The sequence below is a fragment of the Pyrus communis genome, chromosome 16 (genome assembly GCF_041283825.1).
Source record: "Pyrus communis isolate YQ-2024b chromosome 16, ASM4128382v1, whole genome shotgun sequence".
In the NCBI taxonomy this organism is placed as follows: Eukaryota; Viridiplantae; Streptophyta; class Magnoliopsida; order Rosales; family Rosaceae; genus Pyrus; species Pyrus communis.
Genome location: NC_142580.1, coordinates 7,527,407 through 7,547,790, shown reverse-complemented (window position 1 = coordinate 7,547,790; position 20,384 = coordinate 7,527,407). Strand labels below are relative to the sequence as shown.

The window sequence follows — 20,384 nt, the reverse complement described above, 5'->3', positions numbered from 1 at the left end:
TTGTTCAAGGTATTAAACCTTTGATTTGGGACTTTTGCGCCATGATTTGGGGCCTTTCGCTCAAACTCTCCCATAATTTCAAATCAATCCTCCAACCACTTACATCCATCACTGACATCCCCTTCAGATTTGACGGATCTCATTTCAACACTAATTCGCTGCTTTATCCATGGTTCTCTTTGATTAAGGCAACTATATGTTGTCACCCTTACAAATGTCTGGGGTCTCCTTGACTTGGTGTTTCACCACTTGAATTTTTTCATTTTAGCTTGGATTTGAGCATTTAGATGCCAATTATGTGTTTGTTTTCAGTTAAGGACCGGAATTGTGACAATTGGAATGGGCATTATTTATTTTGCTCTACAGATATGGCTTATTTTCACTGGCGTTGAGACGAATAAGCTTGAGTTTTGCTTTCTACAGAGATTTTTTTTTTTTGATTTATGTTTGCTGGTCGTTGCCACCAATTATGCGGGCGAGGAGGCGGCAGGTAAATTTTCATTTAGAATTTTTTGGTCTTTCTGTATGGTCACTTTTAGGTCTTTTTGTGTGATCTTAACTCTTACGTTAAAACACATTCTAGTATAGATGAGAATCTTTACTCATACGTTGAATGCATAAATAGAGTCTCATTTGTACATGTCCCATTTATAAAGCAGTTGTTATTTGCCCACCTTCGTCATCGGAGTCTCTATATTATGTTCTTTTCGACTTTGTCTTTAAAAATCCCATTGACCAAGAAAAAAAAATTTCAAGACGGTGCAAACAAAATTTACCAAAAGAGAAATTTAACAATAATTAACATGCCAATGTAGATGACAGCGCAGCAAAAAGGTCGACGATAGCGATGTTATCACCAGTTTATTCGAATGGGCTCCATCTCTAAGATAGTTTTTTTCCCGGAGGCCTTTTAATAATAACAGAGCATGTCAGCAACCTCCCCATAGATAGTAAAAAAGATTTGCTATTACTCATACTCGTACGATCCACTTCCTATTTCCATCCATTTCCGTTTAAACAACAAATAAAATAGTAAAAAAAATATCCGCATCGCGATCCGAAGCCTAAATGGAAAAACAGACACTCCATTTAGTCATTTTTTGCTCTCATAATTCATTCTGCTCCTTGAATTTTGAGAAAATCTCTCTCAAAGTTTGAAACTCTGAATTTTTCTGCAAATTTTGGAGTAGTTTGATACCGGTAGGTGGGAAATTAGGGATATAGAAATGGTGAGCCCCAAATCTGGAGGTGTAGAAGGGGTGTCCTGCGATTTCTGCAGCGACCAGCCGGCGGTTCTCTACTGCCGGGCAGACTCCGCCAAGCTCTGTTTGTTCTGCGACCAACTCGTCCACTCCGCTAACTTGCTCTCCCGGAAGCACGAGCGCTCTCTGATCTGTGATAATTGCGCCTCGGAGGCCGTCTCAGTCCGCTGCTCCACCGACAACCTCGTTCTCTGCCAGGAGTGCGATTGGGACGCCCACGGTAGCTGCTCTGTCTCCGCGGCGCACGATCGCACCCGTCTCGAGGGATTCTCCGGCTGCCCCTCGGCGCTCGAGCTCGCCTCTCTTTTGGGTCTGGATCTCCAGGACAAGACTCTGCCGGCTCGACCCGACCTGCAGTCCCAGAACTGGGATATGGGTTTTCCGTCCATGGATTCGTCTTGGAACGGGTTTGGACTGCAGGACTTGATGGTGCCCAATCGCAACCAGAACTGCGTCGTTTACCCGACTGGTGAAATGAAGAGACAGAATAGTGGGGGCATAGGCGGGAAACAAAAGCACGGGATACAGAAGCAGCTGCTGGAGTTGTTTAAGAGAGACTTGGATGGTGGAGGTGGAGGTGGCAGTGGAAGCGGTGGTGCTGAGAATTTGGTGCCAGGTACGCCAGCAAGGAATGGTTGGCAGGAGGAGAATGGGAGTGAGAATATGGAAGGGCATGCTTCAATTGATGTGAGGAATGAGAATGGAGGTGTTGACGGGGTTGTAGCTCCAGCTGCTGCTCCGCAGCCAGTGTTGCAGCAGCAAACACCCTTTACGACTCTGCTCATGATGCCGGAAGAGAACCGTGACGGTGACATGTTGTGGGATAGCAATCCCCATGGACACAACACTCAGGTATCATCCTGAATTTGCTTTTAGTTTGTTTGATGTCAATTGAACTTAATTCCTGAATTGAGCTTTAGTCAAAACACATCGATAACGAATCTACATAATTAATCGAGATTTCAATCTTACAAGACAATGGAAGCAAGGTTTAACCGAGATTTCACCTGTGCATATTTAATCTGTGTTTGCGTTTCTCTTCTAGCTTATCGCACTCCTTCCTTTTATATTGAACAACTCTCACTCTTACTAGTTCCACTATCTGTCTACACCTAACTCTAGAACTTCATATAGTGGAATATGAGAGCAAAGAGCAAAGAAATTAGTTCCTTTCGTCGATGAGATTTCAGTTGTGAACTTGTTCCTCTTGTGGTTCCCAATTTGTTTTTGTTTACTTCCTCTGCAAGTTATCTTTTGGCTTTGATAGGACTGAATTCTTTTCCAGTATTAAGGGTCTTATATGCTATAGTATCTTGTCTTTAATTGTGAAGGCTTTGCATAACTAATGGATTAGCATTAATAGTAAGTTCCCCATTACAATAAGATATGTGTGCGACTATGATAGTCACGCTAACTTGCTACTGGCTCGCAGATATGGGATTTTAATTTAGGACGGTTGAGGGATCATGAAGAGTCAGGTCCACTGGAAGTCACATATGGTTCAAACGATTCAGGATTTATGATTAAGAATTTTAGCGAACTTGTGAAAGAAACATCATTGACTGATACAAAAATGTTCAGAGATATGTACCAGGTGAACTGCCCTATTGGACATGAGGACATAAAATTCAATGTAAGTCCTTTCTGTATTCATTTGTTTGTTCACTGAGGCATTGTAAATACATCAATACCATACTGTCCTCATACGGAACCTTTTGTCATGTTCAAGTATTTCGTACTCCAATCAATCTCGACAGCTTTCTATATGTAGTGGTTGTTGTTGGAAAATGTTATGAAATCAATACACTCTAGAACCCCCTGTATGTGATTTAAACCTCACTTTTGTTTTAGAGATGTATAAGTTCCATATGTGGTAATCCCTCTTGCTTTTTATGCAATCTAACTAGAAATTCAAAATCTTTATGTAGCAAGTAATGAACCAATGTTCTATTACTGAATGGCACAAAATGGTCAATACTGTAAACAAAAGTCTTTATGAGTGTTAAACTTTGCAAGTTGTCTTTTGATGATTGGAACTCGCATATTTTAGACATTGATATTGAAGAATTTATGCGTAACTTCTTGTATGTAAACTTTGGTTCTTTAATTGTGAGGGCTGCAGTTGAATTTTGACGGCCATCATCAGGGTCCAGCAACATCCGCAAGCAGCAACGTCCCTATTGGACAGCCATCATCAGGGTCGGTATTTGGCGAAGACAAATGTTCTGGTTCCTCTACCGACATCAATTTTATGGAACAATCATTTGTTATGAAGGGTGACAGTCTGAGAACAGTAGGAACAAAGACGGACATGGAGTTGCTTGCACAAAACAGAGGCAACGCCATGCTTCGTTACAAAGAGAAGAAGAAAACCCGAAGGTACATTTCCTTTTTATCTTCTTCTACTTAACCCTTCCCATCACTGTATAACAGGACTTGTGCCATTTTTGTGAACAGATATGAGAAGCACATAAGGTACGAGTCAAGGAAGGCAAGAGCTGATACTAGGAAGCGAGTCAAGGGTCGATTTGTGAAGGCTACTACCGAGGCTCCCGAGGCTCCCGATGGTTAGATCCATGTCGACTTAGGCTTCTCCTAGCTCTTTGTTTGTAAATATTTGTTACTTTCGTCGCAAGGCAAATGTATAATTATGCACTCGTTAACTCCATGAGATCAAATACTATGTGTTTGTTCTGTCTATTTGTCTGCGACGTGTATGCCTGCATATAAACAGCTCCGCTGCTCTCCCAGAACAAAGACAATAGGTGGAAAAGAATCAAAGCTATCCAATAAAACAGTACTTTCTACAAAATCAACACTTTGATTCTTGCCAAGGAATCGAAAGAGAAGACAACCCAAGTTGTCATTCTAAAGACAAAGAAACTTCCATTGAACTAGTAAACACCCTCGGAATTTTTACCATATCTTACACATTTTGGTCACAATTTTCTCTATTTTTTTTATTGGTTTACAGTTTATATCTACGGGGTGCCGGCTTCGACTCACAATGTATTATTTCAGAATTATTTGATATTTCGTTTTCTAAGACTTAAATAAAACGGGGACCTGAGGTTGAGGTGTTCAAAACATATTGTGGGTCGCCAGTTGGGGAAGTTAAAAAACATGGCGACTGTGTTATGTAAAGGATATCATCACCTTGCAATCTTGTTTTATGTACGTCTGTAACGTCTCTCCTCGTTTTCTATGAAAATGAGCATTTTTCATCAATAATCGGCTGCTCTCTTTTTTTTTTTTTTTTTTTTTTTTTGTGTTTGCTATATATGATTTGCAGTTACCACTAAATGAAAAAAAAATAAAAAAGAAAAATAAAAAAAAAAGAAAAGAGAAAAGAATACAAAATGCATAAATAATATATCTATGCATTTTAGTTGCAGTTTCTCTGATTCTTTTACTGGTTTATGGTCTTATACATCATTGTACATTAACTCATCAATAGGGATCTCGAGGTGATGGCAGTACCTCAAATTTATTATTCGATGCCAATTGAAAAAGTCGAAAGAAATAACGACATGTGATGTGCGATGTGTTCCCTAAACTTTTGAGAGATGACTGTGGACTTTTCCTCCCGTCAACCTTAATTCCTGATGCATTCCAGTGGTCGCCAATTTCATAATCCCAACAACACCGGTGTCCTTAAGGGATCCCCATCTATATATACTAAATTATCAATGTCAATGCTGGTTTATCTTACGTATGAAATCCCAGTTCCTCTATAAAAGGAACAATTCAAGCTCTACTTTGATTACCGCTTAGATTCTATCATTTTGTATAACTGATGTGTTTTCCAGGTTGGCTTGGTTTTCTACTTGCGGTTGCAGTAGCCATTGCATCAGTGGGTTGCAACTCGGAAGGTATGCTCTAATGTCTGGAAAATGAAGTTAGCCGACCCAAAAAATGTCCTCCAGGACTGGAATCCAACGTCGCCAAATCCATGCAGCTGGTACCGTGTTACAAGGGTGTAAGTGGTTTTATTGACATTGAACTCAACACCTTGCTATTGCTGCAAATTCCTTCCACTAATTAGCCTCCCTTGGAAGTTTTGGTAACAAGTAATCAAACAAATTACTACGTATCTTATTACTACGAAGTTATTTTTTATTGATCTTAGTTTAAATTCTATAGCTGAGTCAGTTTGATCTGCTCCTTACTCTTTTCTTCTTCTTTATTGGCATGTATTAATGGGACTACAATTACAAGAATAATACAATATCGTAAAGCTCGGAAATAAACGAAGATGGCGAGTTAGAATACCAACATGAAACTTGGGATTCCGAAAGCCCAATAAACTTAAGCCTATGTTATTTAGAAAGGTCTTATTGAACTAGGTTTGAGTTCAAATTAGTTTAGATCAGTCGTATTGGAAGAGGTTTGGATGTCCTAGTTTACATACGATTAAAATTGAAATTGAATCCTAAATTACTCATTGATATTAAAACTAGGAGACAAATGTTGGTTTCCTACAAGGATTCTAATGGAAGAATCATAGGAATTGTTTGTCTATATAAAGGTGGCATTTATTTATTATCCCACTCATTCTTGGACTAAAACTTATTGTTAGTTGATTGAAAAACTGATAGAGGGGAGAACGTCAGCTTTGGAAGATCATGGTTTCATAGCTTCTTCATCGGCTTCTAGGTCAGATTTTTAATCTTATATGTATCGTATGTGTAACCTTGATTATACATATCAGTAACTATATTGACAATAATATAATGGTCATTTTTCTGTTGCAGCTCCAAAATACATACATGTTTGACTATGTGAGTTTGAGTTGTGAATGCAGATCAATATAATTGTGATGGCTGGAACTGGTTGTGTTGTATAGTGTATTCTTAGTTTCTTTTATTATAAAAATAAAAAGAAAAGAAAATTCATTTTTCACTAAATGTGACATAAGATGTGAACTTGATGAATAATAAAAATCGACCTTAATCTGTTTTGCTTTGTTTTATTTTCATTCTGAAATGTGAACTAAAGAGACCCCATAGACAACTAGCAAAGGTGACTTTGGATGATCAAGCAAGCATTATAATCTAAAGCAAATAAAGTACAAAACTACAAATCAAATTTTGAGTAGGGAAGGTCAAAAGCAGCGGGAAACTGTTTGCCTTTTTCATTAGCATGTCACTCAGTCAAATATGATGCATTATTCAAAACTATTATAAAGATACTTTTTGTTGTTCTTCTTCCTTCTTTTCAATTTAACTAATCAATTGTATCATGCATCATGATCATGACCCTCCACCTCAATCTCAAAAATCAAATCCCTACTGCCAAACGCGTATCTTTACTTCTAGGATGATCCTCTCCGGATCTTCTTTGTTAGGATCTTGAGGATCCTCCAATCACATACGTTCATCGTACATCATACGGTTAGAAATCATTGTAAAGTTTTTTTATTTAAAATTGAATATAAACAATACCTAACAAACACTGACCACACGATATACGATGAACGAATATGATCGGAAGATCTGCGGGATGCTCACAAAAAGAAATTGGCAAGGATCCTCTCTCTCTTTACTTTTGAATCGCGTTGATAAATTACAGACTTATTTGAATGACTACTACTATTTGAATCTTATTTGCTGCTGATGAAAATTTTAATATGTGAATTTCACATATATTAAATTTATTATTTGAATTATATTTATAAATGTGATTCGCAAGATCAGTAAAACCAAATCCTATCTTAATTCATGAGTCTCGCAAAATCACCGGGGACAATGGGGGGAAACTTTGTGACAATTCAAAACTCGTGAGGTAGTGATTATACACTCAATTGTCCATATATATAGAAAGCTTTTTCCGTTTGAAGAAGATTAAGTGGATGGCTTTTTTATAGTTTGTTACTTTGTTCCACCTTTCTCCAATTCTATGATGAAGTGAAAAAATAAAGTGGGGAAGATTTGCGATTTAAGTGCTTTTCGGTTGGTCAAGTCACTTCTTTTAAGGAGAAGGAAGTGACCATGCATGAATCATGTCTAATGTCTATTATACAAGAAGGTCTTTGCCTTGTCCCACTCTCACCCACCCATCTCTATATTACTCTATGTGCATGTAATGAATGGAACCCTACTAAACACACATGCACATGTTGTCGTGGATCAACCAAAAGAAAAGTCAGGGACTCATCATGAAGATAGAATAAGACCGAAAGTTATAATATTCTCCGAAGTATAGTATCCATTGGAATTTTAAGCTGTTGGTGTTTTCGATTATTGAATCTTTGCTATAAAAAAAATCAATGTTTATGAGAATTTTGATATGTACTATACTCCAAATCATACTAAAAAGTTCTAAGAAAAGACTTCTTAATTTAAACTAGAAGATGGACCCCTATTAATATTATCACACTAGCCATTACATTAAAAGACGAGTTTCACATGCATGCCTACAACAATCACCACACCTTTGTAATAATTCTTAGATGCAGAGTGGACCAGATACTCCATATATAATTACTTACTCCAAAACAAATGACTGCCGATTGTGTATTTGTGATCACATAAATGAACCGAAAACTTGGATTGTAAGTATATATGGGTTCTTTCTCTAACAGTGAATATTGGCTCAAAGCTCAATCATCAATATTGTCAATATTGTTAGAATAATTAGCAATTAGGGTTTCTCTACGGTCGACCTGTTGTATAACCATCGTTGCAATTAGGGTTTCTCATTTTTTTGGGGTCACCAATTAGGGTTTCTATAGGGTCTTCCGTCTATGCATATTTATGTGTTATGTCGACTTTTGCAAGATGTAGTATTTTCATATGTTGATGTCTTGCATGTGGCCGATCATATCAATGGTTAGGATATCGCTTTTAATAATAATAAAAAAAATTATACTGATATCTTGTCAACATGCATTATGCAGTATTCTCCTTTCATTTCAGTTAATAGAATATATAAGAATCACAATTTACAATCAGTTTTCTTTGTTTTTTGAAAGATAAAAAACTTACACATAGAATACGTAGAGGATTCTATTTCCAAAATTATCAAAAAGTAACTTAAAAATTATTAATATGAGAAAAATTAGCAAATCAAATACAAGACTGACTATTGTTATGTGTCAAGAGCAAAAGAATCGGCGGTCATATTGGCTTCTCTAAATATGTGATTAATTGTGTAATGTGGAATTCGTTCCAATATATAAATGTCAAATATCCGTGATAATGAATGAAATCTGTCATAGTATGTATCTCTTTCTTGATTGCAATGAATCAAAATTTTGCAAATCAATTTTCATTGTACCTCTTTCTTTAAGTTGTTTACAGTCACATTATTCTTAACACCTTTTGCATACTTGAGAATCGAAACAGCTTCTTCTAAATTTGAAAATAAACCGAGGTCAAGAACTTTGCTTGGTGCAATTTGGTTGACTTTGGTAGTGCTAATGGAACTATGTTCCTTTAAAAGCAGGCCTCTCAATGCCGAATGTGGGTATAAAATATGTACTTATATTCATCCAAATCTGTACTATATATGCCTACTGTGTACAATAATAAATTAAGCATAGTCTCTGTATAGAGGTATTCCCGACCACCACAGATTTCCAAGTTGCATTATTCCCCAATGCTTATATGTATGCTCTTTATAATTGTCCCTATCTATGCTTTAACCTTGGGGAATAAAACAAAGACCAAAGCATCAGTTTCTAACAAGTCTCCTTCTGTTGCGGCATCAGTAATCTTACATGATATTGATACATCATCATCCTTCAATACTTACGCACTGCACCACTGTAGACATTTTTTTTAACTTTATGGGGACGTCCCTGCAGTTTTGTTGTGTGAGTCCGTCCCACAAGTGTTAAGTCTTGTGTTTGGTTCCGACAGAGGTTCAAAGATATGTCTGGATTCTCCCACCCATCTCTCTTTTCAAAGCTGCCATGCACGCAAACCTCTACCCTGTCCATTTTTATCGTCAGGTTTCACACATAAAAAAAAAAATAGAAAATTAAATTGAACACATTGGGAGGGAATGGTCCGAATGGAACAAAATCATTTCAGGACACTCCTTTTTTCTTATGCCACATTCGTTTTTTAGTGTTTTTTTATACTACTTTGGTTTATTCAATTCAAATGTTACAAATAAATAAAACATGTAGGAAAAATAGTTTGAAAAAATTAAATTAGATTTAACATACGTTTTTGGTTGTGCCACCACACTAAAGTCACCCATAAAATGAGGTACGTATCAAAACTCAGAATCCCTTACATCTGGATAAGTAGAACCCAAATTTTCTCTAAGTAACTATAAACAACTACCACTAGATCAATAGTCCCTTGTCATCTGTAGTATAAGCAATATTTTCAAAATTACATATATCACTTTTTTGTTCGAAGAAGCACTTGAATTAGAAAATTATGCGACTTACAACACGTGATTATAGAAAATTAGAAATTCGGGATCAATTTCGATTGCAAATTGTGGCAAATGGAATGAGACAAAAGGTTAGCTCCAAAACAAAACATAAAAGGAAAAATGAGATGGGCAGATTTGTCGTCTTGAGAAAAAGATAGGGGTATCTAATGAACAATACGAGCAAGAATATAAATACTAACCTTCATGCGAAGGTATTTTTTAAATCATTGTATGATATACGTGATTTGCACGTTTTAAATGTATTTATATACGTAAATTGATAAAAGGAAAGTCAAATATTTGAAGGAAATGAATAATTTTAGATCATGCTAAAAGAAACTCCTTATAAACCAATTAAAGCAGCTGAATCCACCTAATAAAATCGATCTCACTATTGAATTTATATTAAGAATAGGGAAAATAATATTTAATAAACAACTAATTGAATCACATTATTGCTAGCCTATGGTGAGGCTAAGTCCACCCCCTTCCCCTTACTGTAGATAATATCGTTTGTTTAAAAAAAAAATTCATTTGACAACTAATTTAATCACATTATTATTCGCGTGTGAAAGACCTTTATTATAACCGGCATTACACGCCTCTTAAGATATTTTGAAAGTGTTTAAAAATAGAGAAAATAATATTTAATAAACAACTGATTGAATCACATTATTATTAGTCTATTATGAGGTACTAATTATTTAAATAAAAAATTTTAAAAAAAAATGTACAAAAAAATTTATTTATTAAAAAAAATAGTGTTGAAATGATGAAAATACTCATGTCACATTTGATGCATTATTTTGGATTGCTTTTGAAGTTTTTTGTTTGAAGGACATTTTTATCCAATTCTTTTAAATGAAGCTTGTAACACTAAAAAAACACTGTTTATTGAGCCATTGGCTTTATATATAAAGATATAGAATAAAAAAGAGAAAACCATACAAAGTCCCACGCTACTAAAGCTTTGGTAATTACTTTTCCTTGCACAAAGAAGAGATATTTTTCAATCTGACTCAAGCACGGTACTAAACACCATATGTTATTATATAATTAGAGGAATATTTGAATTTTTTTTCTTCAATTGTATAATGATCTGTGCCGGAACATGAAATGGTACACCATATATTATTATACAATTGAAAAAATAAATTTTTTAATCATTAATCTAATTATATATAATAACATATAGCATACCGTCGGTATTTAAGACACATGAAAAATCTCACCTTCTTAACGGAAACTTTCTCCTTTTTATGGGCTCTATAAATTCCCCCACCAAATTTTGATTCCTTGCTTTGTGCTTTGGAGGAAGAAGTAAAAACTCACTCTCCCATAAATCAGAAATCTCTCTGAATCTTTTTAGGTCCAGTAAGCTCAGCTTTTAAGTTTCAACCCCAACTCTCAAATAGTAAGCTTCTCTGTTGCAAATGGCGATCTGGGTTTTGCTGCTTCATCTTGTTGCTGCTGCCCTTGTTCTACTGTCACCCGCAACTGCAAACCTAGAAGGTAAACATGCAAAACAAGTTTAACTGTTTAAGTTTATTAGTTAATCACTTTCTTAAACACATGTTTTTAGACTATATATTCAGTATATATATTATGTTAACTCCAATTAATTAATGTGTTAAAACCCTTGTAATGTTTGTAATGGAATAATCAGGAGATGCCTTGTATGCTTTGAGACAAGCTGTGAAGGATCCGAACAGTGTTCTGCAGAGCTGGGATCCGACCTTGGTTGATCCCTGCACTTGGTTTCATGTCACCTGCGACGGCGACAATCGGGTTACTCGACTGTAATTCATCTACTCCCTTTCTTCTATTTTATTTTTTCCAATTTTTTGTAAAATTTGATTCAAGTTTTTCTTTATTTTTACTTTTTGGTAATTATAGTTTTGGCTTAGATATGTTGTGTACTTTTATCTGCTTGTTAGATTCTCTAAGGATTTCTACTTGTTTTACATTAATGAGCTAGGTTGTTGCTTTTTTCATCTTTTTATTATTTATTTATTTATTTAAATTTTTTTTTTTAAATTATGTTGGTTTGAACGCAAATTATCATGAACCTATTAAGCTTAATTTCTTGGTTATTTAATTTTTTTGCTTGGGTTGCAATTTTTGTTTGTATTTTAAACTTAATCATGTATTTCTATACAGATGAAGTAATTAGTGCTTAAAATAATGTGTTGCAGAGACCTTGGAAATGCAAACCTGTCGGGCAATCTTGTACCCGAGTTGGGGAGGCTCGAGCGCCTTCAGTACCTGTGAGTCTCGCAATTTTATTCGATACTCGTTATTAGCGTTCGAAAAAAAATCGCCATGCATTCTTCCAAGTGTCGATAGTAGCTCCCTTTCGTTTTTCTTACTTTTCTTGTTTCTTTGGAAGTGAGTCGGTCTGGACTCTGTAGTGTGGACCTGGTGAAGGTTTTATTGATTCATAAAAAAACTTCAATCGATATGAGGTGGAATTTAAGAGATCCTCTCCGGATCTATTCCACCAAGATCTTCGGATCAAGTGATTCAAATTTTTAAAATTTGATCAAACGATTAAAAGCAGAGACCATTTTAAAAGTTATAATAATTTTAACCGTTGGATCAAATTTTAAAGACTCGAATCACTTGATCTGGGACATTGGTGGAAGAGATCAGGAAATAATCTCTTTCCGAATAAATTATCAATGTCACCAACCCCACCAGCCAGACAGTCCATCACCGTCGGATTATGGACCATCATCATGCACCATTAATTTTGGAATTTAATGATATATTTCTAGATTTTCCTGTATTTTGTGATCAGCGAGAGCATTTAGTTTTAGTGACTGATAGGAAGTATTGGTTGGTGTGTGTCTGTTGTATGTATTATAGGGAATTGTACATGAACAACTTGATGGGATCTATACCAAAACAACTTGGAGGATTGAAGAGCCTTGTGAGCTTGGATCTCTACCACAATAACTTCTCTGGGTCCATCCCACCCTCCCTATCCAACCTCTCCAATCTTAAATTCTTGTAAGCAATAATTTATCTGAGACAATGCACTGGTCAGTCGTCCATGCGCAAGTGTTCATTTATGTTATTTCAGCCATTGATCAACGGCTGGAATCTACCCACTCGTACATGGACGACTTTCTATATCAAAAGATACCCTTTGCTTAGTGGCTCATGTAAGTAAGTTGCATGCAGGAGACTGAATGGTAACAGATTGGCTGGAAGCATACCTAGAGAGCTTACCAAACTTCAAAGCCTCAAGATACTGTGAGTCATTTCTCCATGCATTCCCCACATTAACCTTTCATTACTTTCCTTCGAGAGAGGATCCTGGCCGGATCCTCTTTGTGAGGATTTCGAAGATTCTCAAATCACATCTCTTCATCGCAAATCGTGCGGTCAAAAATTATTGTAAATTTTTTATTTAAAATTAAATAAAAACAGTACTTGACGAAAACTAACCGCACGATACACGATGAACGAATATGATTAGAGGATCTCCGGATCCTCACAAAGAGGATCCCCGGATCCTCACAAAGAGGATCCCCGGATCCTCACAAAGAGGATCCCCGGATCCTCACAAAGAGGATCCGGCGAGGATCCTTTCTCCTTTCCTTCTCCTTCTAACCTCATTAGGGTTAACATTAAATTAAATGATTTGTGCAGTGATGTATCCAACAACGATTTGTGTGGTACTTTCCCAACCACAGGCTCCTTCTCCAATTTCTCTGAAGAAAGGTGACTAACACACAAACATAATTAATAACCTTTATTTTTCTTTGTTTGTTTGGACTTTGGAGGCTGGATTCTTAGTGGGTTTTGTGTCTTTACTGTTTGTTTGGGTGCAGTTTCAAGAATAACCCAAGATTGGAAGGGCCAGAACTAATGGGATTTGTGAGATATGATAGTACCAGAGGAAGCTGCAAATGATGTGTGCCGCCACCACTACTACTGCTACCCAAAAGGCAACAAAGGGTTGCCATTTAGCAATTGGGAATCTCCACTTGTATTTAGATAATCCGTTAATCTATGGGAAGGGTTTTTGTGTTTCACTAATCAATGTGATTACTACAACTTAATTACTACATCAAGAGAGTCTTCACACTAATTCAGCACAGAAATTCTCCATTTGAGCCTGGTTGCTTGTGGAAATGGTTCAATTTGAGCCTGGTTACTTCTGTCGATGGGTATCTTTTACCCGTCGAAAAATGAAAGTGTTAATCATGTTAGTCATGTCCGGAATTCTCACCCCTATTGTTAATCGTGTTAGTCTCGTCCGAAATTATCACCCCTATTTGTTGCCAAAATGCATGATCATTCTGAACCTACGATTATATAAAAGAATTCCCAATCTACGATTACATAAAAAAATGAGTAAACACTTGATTGCTGGGGATGAATTACAAAATTCCTCAGATATATTTACATCTGTGCAAATAGCTACTAAAACTGACAAATCAACAAATATCATCAATAAAGTTATATTTACATCCGTGCACCTCTAGATGTGGAAGAGAACGCAATCTTTTGAACCTCCCCACAACAGTTTGTTGCCTAGTTAGAAACAAATGTCGCCGCCGGTGAATTTAATCAGTCTCCGCCTGCATTCAACGAATATGTTTCGACTTAGAAACAAGTAATTCGGTGCCACAACAACAGTAATTGAAGAACAAGGTGCATGATAAATTGATAAATATTTAGTCCCAGAAGTTGCTTTTCAGTCATGAAGTGCATAATAGCGTTAGTCTAATAGAACACCACCTCAACGTTCATATTTGGCGGCATAAAAAAGAAAGGGTGTAAGAATGTTCAAATTACCTCTGAATTGAACAGCCCGCGTGACAATCTCAGAGCTGGGTGACAGTGGGTTAGCTGTGTTAGGTAAGGTTATTGGAGTCAAAGGAGGTGAATTGTCTGGCATTTCAGGAACGGGGGTAGGGGAAGCTTCCTGTGGTTCAGTTACATGGAACTCCCCTGCTGTATGATCCCTTGTAGGTATAGAGTAACTACGAGGAAGGAGCCGAGGAGGTTTTGGCAGAGGAGCTGCTTTTGGTGACACCACTGGTTTATTTGTTGTTGATTGCATTTGTCGTCTGGGCACCAAGGGAGCTGAATAACCAACTAAACCCACACGTCTTGAAGCCTTGGAGGCAACCGGTGGCCTAGGAAGCTCATGAAGTTCACTTATTTTAGGAGAGGACATAAAAGTAGGCGAAGTATTTGGAGACACTTTAGGTGAAGTTGACAGAGGTTGAGACCCTGGATTGGGCAAAATAGGTCCAGAAAACATTTGGTGCTGGAACGAGGGGGTAGGTTTGGAAGCCCATGGCTCACTTGTCAATGGACCTGAGAATGCTTGCCTTTTCATTTTTTTTAAGTCAGAAGCAACCAGTGGATCCTGCCCCGAAAACACAACCTGACCTGGGAGAGGAGGGGGTAATCGATAAGGTGCAATATTATTGTTGCTCTCTTTGAGTACCGACGGCACATTTATAAAATTGGTTCCAGCAACTTTCTTCTCTCCCGTCTTTTCATTCCCTGGTTTCAAGGGTGACGAATGCCACAAATTGTGTGTTCGCTCACTTAAAGTTGTCTGTACAGTGTGGGGCACTGGCATACCTGATCCAGTAGAAATTGGTTTCTTATCAATTGGTGTTGGTAGTACATATGAGTGGAACTTCTGTGAGAATGATGGCTGCCTGTGTCTCATTTTTTCAGCTCGATCTAAATTAGTTTCAGCAAAGAGCGGAGCTGATTGGCTGACTCCCCTACGCTTACATGAAAATGAATTCCTGCAGAGTCTGTCCTGGAAGTAGGCAAAACGATACAAGACATGTAAGCTACAACAAATTAGAAATGTGAAGCGTTTTCAAGATAAATAAATAAACAAAAAGTCATCCACATCGGAATTTAGCATAGTAAAAAGTTAAACAGTTTCTACAACTGCATAACAGAAGTTTGACTGTTGTGTATTTAGCATCTGATGGGCAGAGCTGAAAACATGCAAGAACCAAACCAGTCAACAACCGTAGGGGATTACAGTACAGCCTTAAGTTATATAACCAAGACACTGTTGATTAGATAAAAATACATGAACTTCTAAAACTAGTTATCCGCACAGAGATACCACTGCAGGAATTTACCTTCATGCAATCAATCAAAAGGATATGATAGATTAATTCCAATTATAGTCTTATTTTTTATGGGACCAACCCAATCCAACCATGCATTTTAAGTGCATTACAAAGTGGATGACACAAACCTGAAATATTTGCGAATAGATGAATTGATAACAGAGCAGATGTTTACCTTTAGAGCTTCTACATGTCCTACTTTGGGAAAGGTAATGTCCGCCTGATCCAACTGCATTACAGATACGTTTTATGTCAAAATAACATAATAATCATGACAAAATGTTTCAGCAACTTGAAAGTAAAACATGACAACAAGGTCACCACGTCCACAACAATAACTACCAAAGTGGTTCGGAATAAGATTTTTCTAGCTTACACCAATAGAAGCATTCGCCATGACAAAAGACCAAATAGAAAAATCAAACTCTGGTTATTCTTTATACTCTTTCCTTCAATATTCATCTGGTTAATACACCATTATTTGCACAACATATGTCCATGTCTTGCTTATGAGTTGTATGCATGTGCAGCTGGATTTACCAGCTCTATTTTTTATTCCATTTTAAATGCCTTTCAAGGGAACAAATGCAGTTTAGCATAAGTAAATTCCACTGGAGTAATACCTCCATTGAGTTTCTTGAAGTAGAAACATCTTGATCTTGGTCATGTTTTTCAAGGTCAAAGCTCAATTCTCCATCATCATTCACACCAAAGCTATCATTGTCATCACTCTCATCATCATCGTTGTCACCATCCCCTTCATCATCTAGCCCATGGAACTCGTAATCAATATGCTTCTTCTCAGTTACCAATTTCACATGTGGCTCTACTGACTCAACAGACCTAAGTGCTTTCTTGAAAAAGGACAACTGTTTCAAGAGGAAAACTAAAGGAGTAAGAGCACTTTAACTAAGATGAACAACAACAAAAATGGGAGGAAACAAAAAATAAAAACCTGAGCAGCATGATGGCGAGCTGCCTGCGTGAGAAGACTATGAGATTGTCCTTGCTTCAGAGATTTCAACCGGAAAACAAATAATGTTGCCTCCTCATCATATTCATCGCGAGCCAATTGTATTTGCTGCATAGAAAAGCTTTCTCCTTTCCCACCACCTCTTGACCTCCCTTTTTCTTTGTATCTCTTTATCATAAAATCATATACATCTCTGTAGATCATAAGCCATATGAGAACACATTCAACTAAAAACAGATTTGCAAATATTGTTTGGAATACCTTTTTTCATCACATTGTAGTTTCATCTCCTGCATCAACATCAAGGAACAAACATCATCTTAACATTATGTGAATAATATGTGCACCCAGAAGCAATAACCCGTGTAAAATTGTTAATTACATCATAGATTGGATACACTTGTACAGAATTTGTGCATAGAAATGCATATACAACACTTTGTATGAGCTTATTAAATGATTGAGCCCAAGAAAACACACCTCAACTGTTTGAAGTTCATTCAGAAGAGATTCTGATGGAACTGCAATTGTCTGGAATATATGAGAGCGCTGCAGTATGCACAACAATGAAAATTTTAGTAAAGCAAACTCAATGAAAGGTTTCTTAAATTTTTTTTTTTTTATTTTTTTTATACATAAAACGACAAAGCCTCACATAGCTATCAACAAGTTTATGGAGTTCATATTGCAGTTTCCCTAGCTTCAGTAGAACTGAACCTGCAAGAGAATTGACAAGTAAAAATGGGTTTGTTACTTTTCCTCAAATTTGATAGACCAGACAAACATTATAGGTGACCAGGATGCCAGAGGGGAGAAACAAAGTCCAACGGTTTGCTTACTACTTGAAGATAACTCAGAAATATCCGCATAAGGAACTTTTGATCTTACCACTTTCTTCATCATCATTTAGTGCAGTTTTCTGAAGAAGAAAAGAACCCATTTCTCGCAGCGACTCCGAAAACTCTATAAACAAATTGGAAATGTATAAGAATACTATTCATCAAATCAGCATTCTAATGATCAAATTTAGAAACCCAATTGGAGGAATGCAGAAACAATTATTATCAGCTAAAATTAATAAATGTTGTTTCATATAGAATACAGTTGATGTGAATTATAAAAGTGTACAAGTCATACAAATAAGTTAAGAAAAATGATAATTTTATACCAACAAAAAACAAACCAAAGAAAAAAACAGAAATGGAAATACCATAAGCGCTATTAGCTGTGGCGGCAGCTGCAGCAAGTAAGCTATCATAGCAGTCCCTCATATCGAACATATCCTGCAATCAAAAACCCAATTTTTAGATTAGGTCAACCCTCAGATCCACCACCAATTCTCAAACCTAACTAACCAACTCCGCCCTGCTTCCAAACCGTACAATTCCAAATTTGATGAAATTTGGGGGTTTACGCATCGAGCGTCGTAAAGTCGGAAGCTTTGGTTTTGGGTTGTCGTAAAATATCCGAGTAAGGAACGAGGAGGGGGACGGCAGCGTACCTTGGAAGCCTGGGCGAGCTCGTCCAAGTGCGGCAGCGGCCGGAGATCACTTCGGTCCTTGGCATCGTGCTTGTGAAGTGCGAAACCTCGCAGCTTTCTGAGAGAGGTTTTCATTTGCCCTTCCTCTTGAATTCACGGAATTGAAATTACCCCACAAGTCTTCCCAAAGCTCTGAGATTTTCCTGCAAATGCGCGAATTCAATTCAACAGCCGATGGGAAGAAGAAGAAGAAGAAGAAGAAGGAGTTTAATACGAATGAAGGCTAAAATGTTAATCTGGCAAATTAATAGTAAATTGGGAAATGTTTATTAAGTGCTTTATTACATCATCATCACGATTGTAATTGGGTTATGATTAATTAATTAATGTGAAAATTAGAATAATTTGTTGGTCAATTAAGGAAATTAGGACCAACGGAAAGATGAAGAAGAAGAAGAGAAGTTGGTCTATTTCTCTTGGGGTGGCGATAAATTAACTGCTAATCCGAAAATTATGCGAGGTTGACCGGCTTTCCGTTGACTCGTCTTCTTCTACGGAAGAATAATTAAACCGGTACGAATCCTACCGAGTCCGTGCGTCAGCATTTGCGTTCGCTTTCGCTTTCGCTTTCTTCGTTGTTGCTTCTTCCTTTTTCGTTTGTTGCTTCTTCTTTTTTTCGTTGAAAGATGATTTGCACTTTTGGGACTACTATACCATTCTACGATCATCATCAAATACCTATATGTATTTCAATTGTCACGCCAACGTTCAATTATTAATGCATGATATTATACGAACTTAACTTATGAATTGGACTAACCGTGAAACTGTCATTTAGTCTCAATTTATCTTTTCAAATTTTCGTTTTGTGTCATTTTATTTGTTATAACTATCATTTTTTAACTGACTTGGTCTTACTTCATCCCATTCCATTTAAGAAACCTCAAATTCAAGGGTGTTTTGGATATTTCACTTTTTACACACCTATTTACCTCTAACATGCCTACTAAAACAGTCTCAATTTCAATTTTGATAAGTCTAATTCAACCCATGAGTTTTGGGCTTTTTTTTGGATAAATTATTCAATTAATAGAAAAAATTTGGAAACAAAATCATTTTAAAACTATTAAGACATTTAAAATTATAGTGAAGAAAATAAATGATTACAGTGCTTTTAAGAAACACTAAAATGACAACCATTTAATCGAACATTGATATTGTTTTTTACTTGGGTGATTTTTTGCAAAGATGATTATTTAGGAAAGACTTAAAAATAAAAGGTTCATATCGTTGAAATTCAAGTGGACCCGACAAAGTCTCCATTTTTTAGAAAATAGGAATCACTCACCTCAAGCAACCTGGTCTAAGTAATAATATTATTATGTTATTAGTATTATAGTATAGTAGTATGAGATCTGATTTTCACATAACCAATTTAGCCCCAATTCCAACAAAATTAACTTTTAAATTTTATTTCACTTGATTGTAATTGATTCTTATTCAATCCGCATAAACAAAATTAGGGACGAAGCAAAATAAGGTGTATAGCCCAAGGGTGTCCTAAAGTGGCGAAAATATTCAATCAACAATGTATAGCTCAAAATAAAACTATTCTTTATTTATGGTCATCATATAAAATGAATCAAATGAAAACAACAAACATATTAAAGGAGTGTGTTGAATAGAAAAATGATGTATTTTTATCATTTTCTTAGCTAGTAGTATCTATCTCCATTTATAGGTGAGAAATTTCATATTTGACCCACATTGATGGCAAATTCGATAACTAATTATTATTACTGACTAATTATGTGACTTAAACTTAAAAGCATCAACCCATAACATAGATTATCGTTGTACTAAAAATATTATTATTTAATACATAAATACAAATGTTAGACGACATGGGAATAAAACCTTCTCGATTTGAAACCAAGGATATATATATATATATATATATATATATATATATATATATATTGGGAGTTGCCAAGAAGAACATCAAATTTATTTGTACTATCTTTTGCGTGGAACACCTGTTGAGGGTAAAATTGCGTGCGCGTTGAAAAAAATAGCGGCGTCAAAGGTGGTGAGGGTGAGCCCGTGAGCGAGTTGAGTACCAAAAGCCAAAGAGAAAGGAATCGGTGGTGGAA

At 36.3% G+C, this 20,384-nt stretch overlaps 3 protein-coding genes across 3 annotated transcripts; 2 read left to right on the top strand and 1 right to left on the bottom strand.

Moving 5' to 3' along the window:
• The first annotated feature begins 943 nt into the window (after nucleotides 1-943).
• LOC137731953 (zinc finger protein CONSTANS-LIKE 14) lies at nucleotides 944-3,962 on the top strand. The gene is made up of 4 exons (XM_068471221.2): nucleotides 944-2,114; nucleotides 2,695-2,895; nucleotides 3,385-3,641; nucleotides 3,720-3,962. Exons 1-4 carry the CDS (start codon nucleotides 1,227-1,229, stop codon nucleotides 3,832-3,834), a joined length of 1,461 nt encoding a protein of 486 aa, XP_068327322.2. The 5' UTR covers nucleotides 944-1,226; the 3' UTR covers nucleotides 3,835-3,962.
• Nucleotides 3,963-10,860: 6,898 nt separating this feature from the next.
• Nucleotides 10,861-13,752, top strand: LOC137732070 (leucine-rich repeat protein 1). The gene is made up of 7 exons (XM_068471367.2): nucleotides 10,861-11,165; nucleotides 11,320-11,452; nucleotides 11,849-11,920; nucleotides 12,522-12,665; nucleotides 12,840-12,911; nucleotides 13,311-13,382; nucleotides 13,493-13,752. The coding sequence occupies exons 1-7, from the start codon at nucleotides 11,087-11,089 to the stop codon at nucleotides 13,572-13,574; spliced, it is 654 nt and encodes a 217-aa protein (XP_068327468.1). The 5' UTR covers nucleotides 10,861-11,086; the 3' UTR covers nucleotides 13,575-13,752.
• A 250-nt stretch (nucleotides 13,753-14,002) lies between these two features.
• On the bottom strand, nucleotides 14,003-18,748 carry LOC137732069 (uncharacterized protein At2g33490-like). Its single transcript, XM_068471366.2, has 11 exons — nucleotides 18,253-18,748; nucleotides 17,962-18,034; nucleotides 17,640-17,714; nucleotides 17,407-17,468; nucleotides 17,232-17,300; nucleotides 17,013-17,041; nucleotides 16,734-16,944; nucleotides 16,402-16,647; nucleotides 15,954-16,007; nucleotides 14,463-15,450; nucleotides 14,003-14,245 (listed from the first exon to the last, which is right to left on the bottom strand). The coding sequence occupies exons 1-11, from the start codon at nucleotides 18,364-18,366 to the stop codon at nucleotides 14,235-14,237; spliced, it is 1,932 nt and encodes a 643-aa protein (XP_068327467.2). The 5' UTR covers nucleotides 18,367-18,748; the 3' UTR covers nucleotides 14,003-14,234.
• Between the last annotated feature and the right edge of the window lie 1,636 nt (nucleotides 18,749-20,384).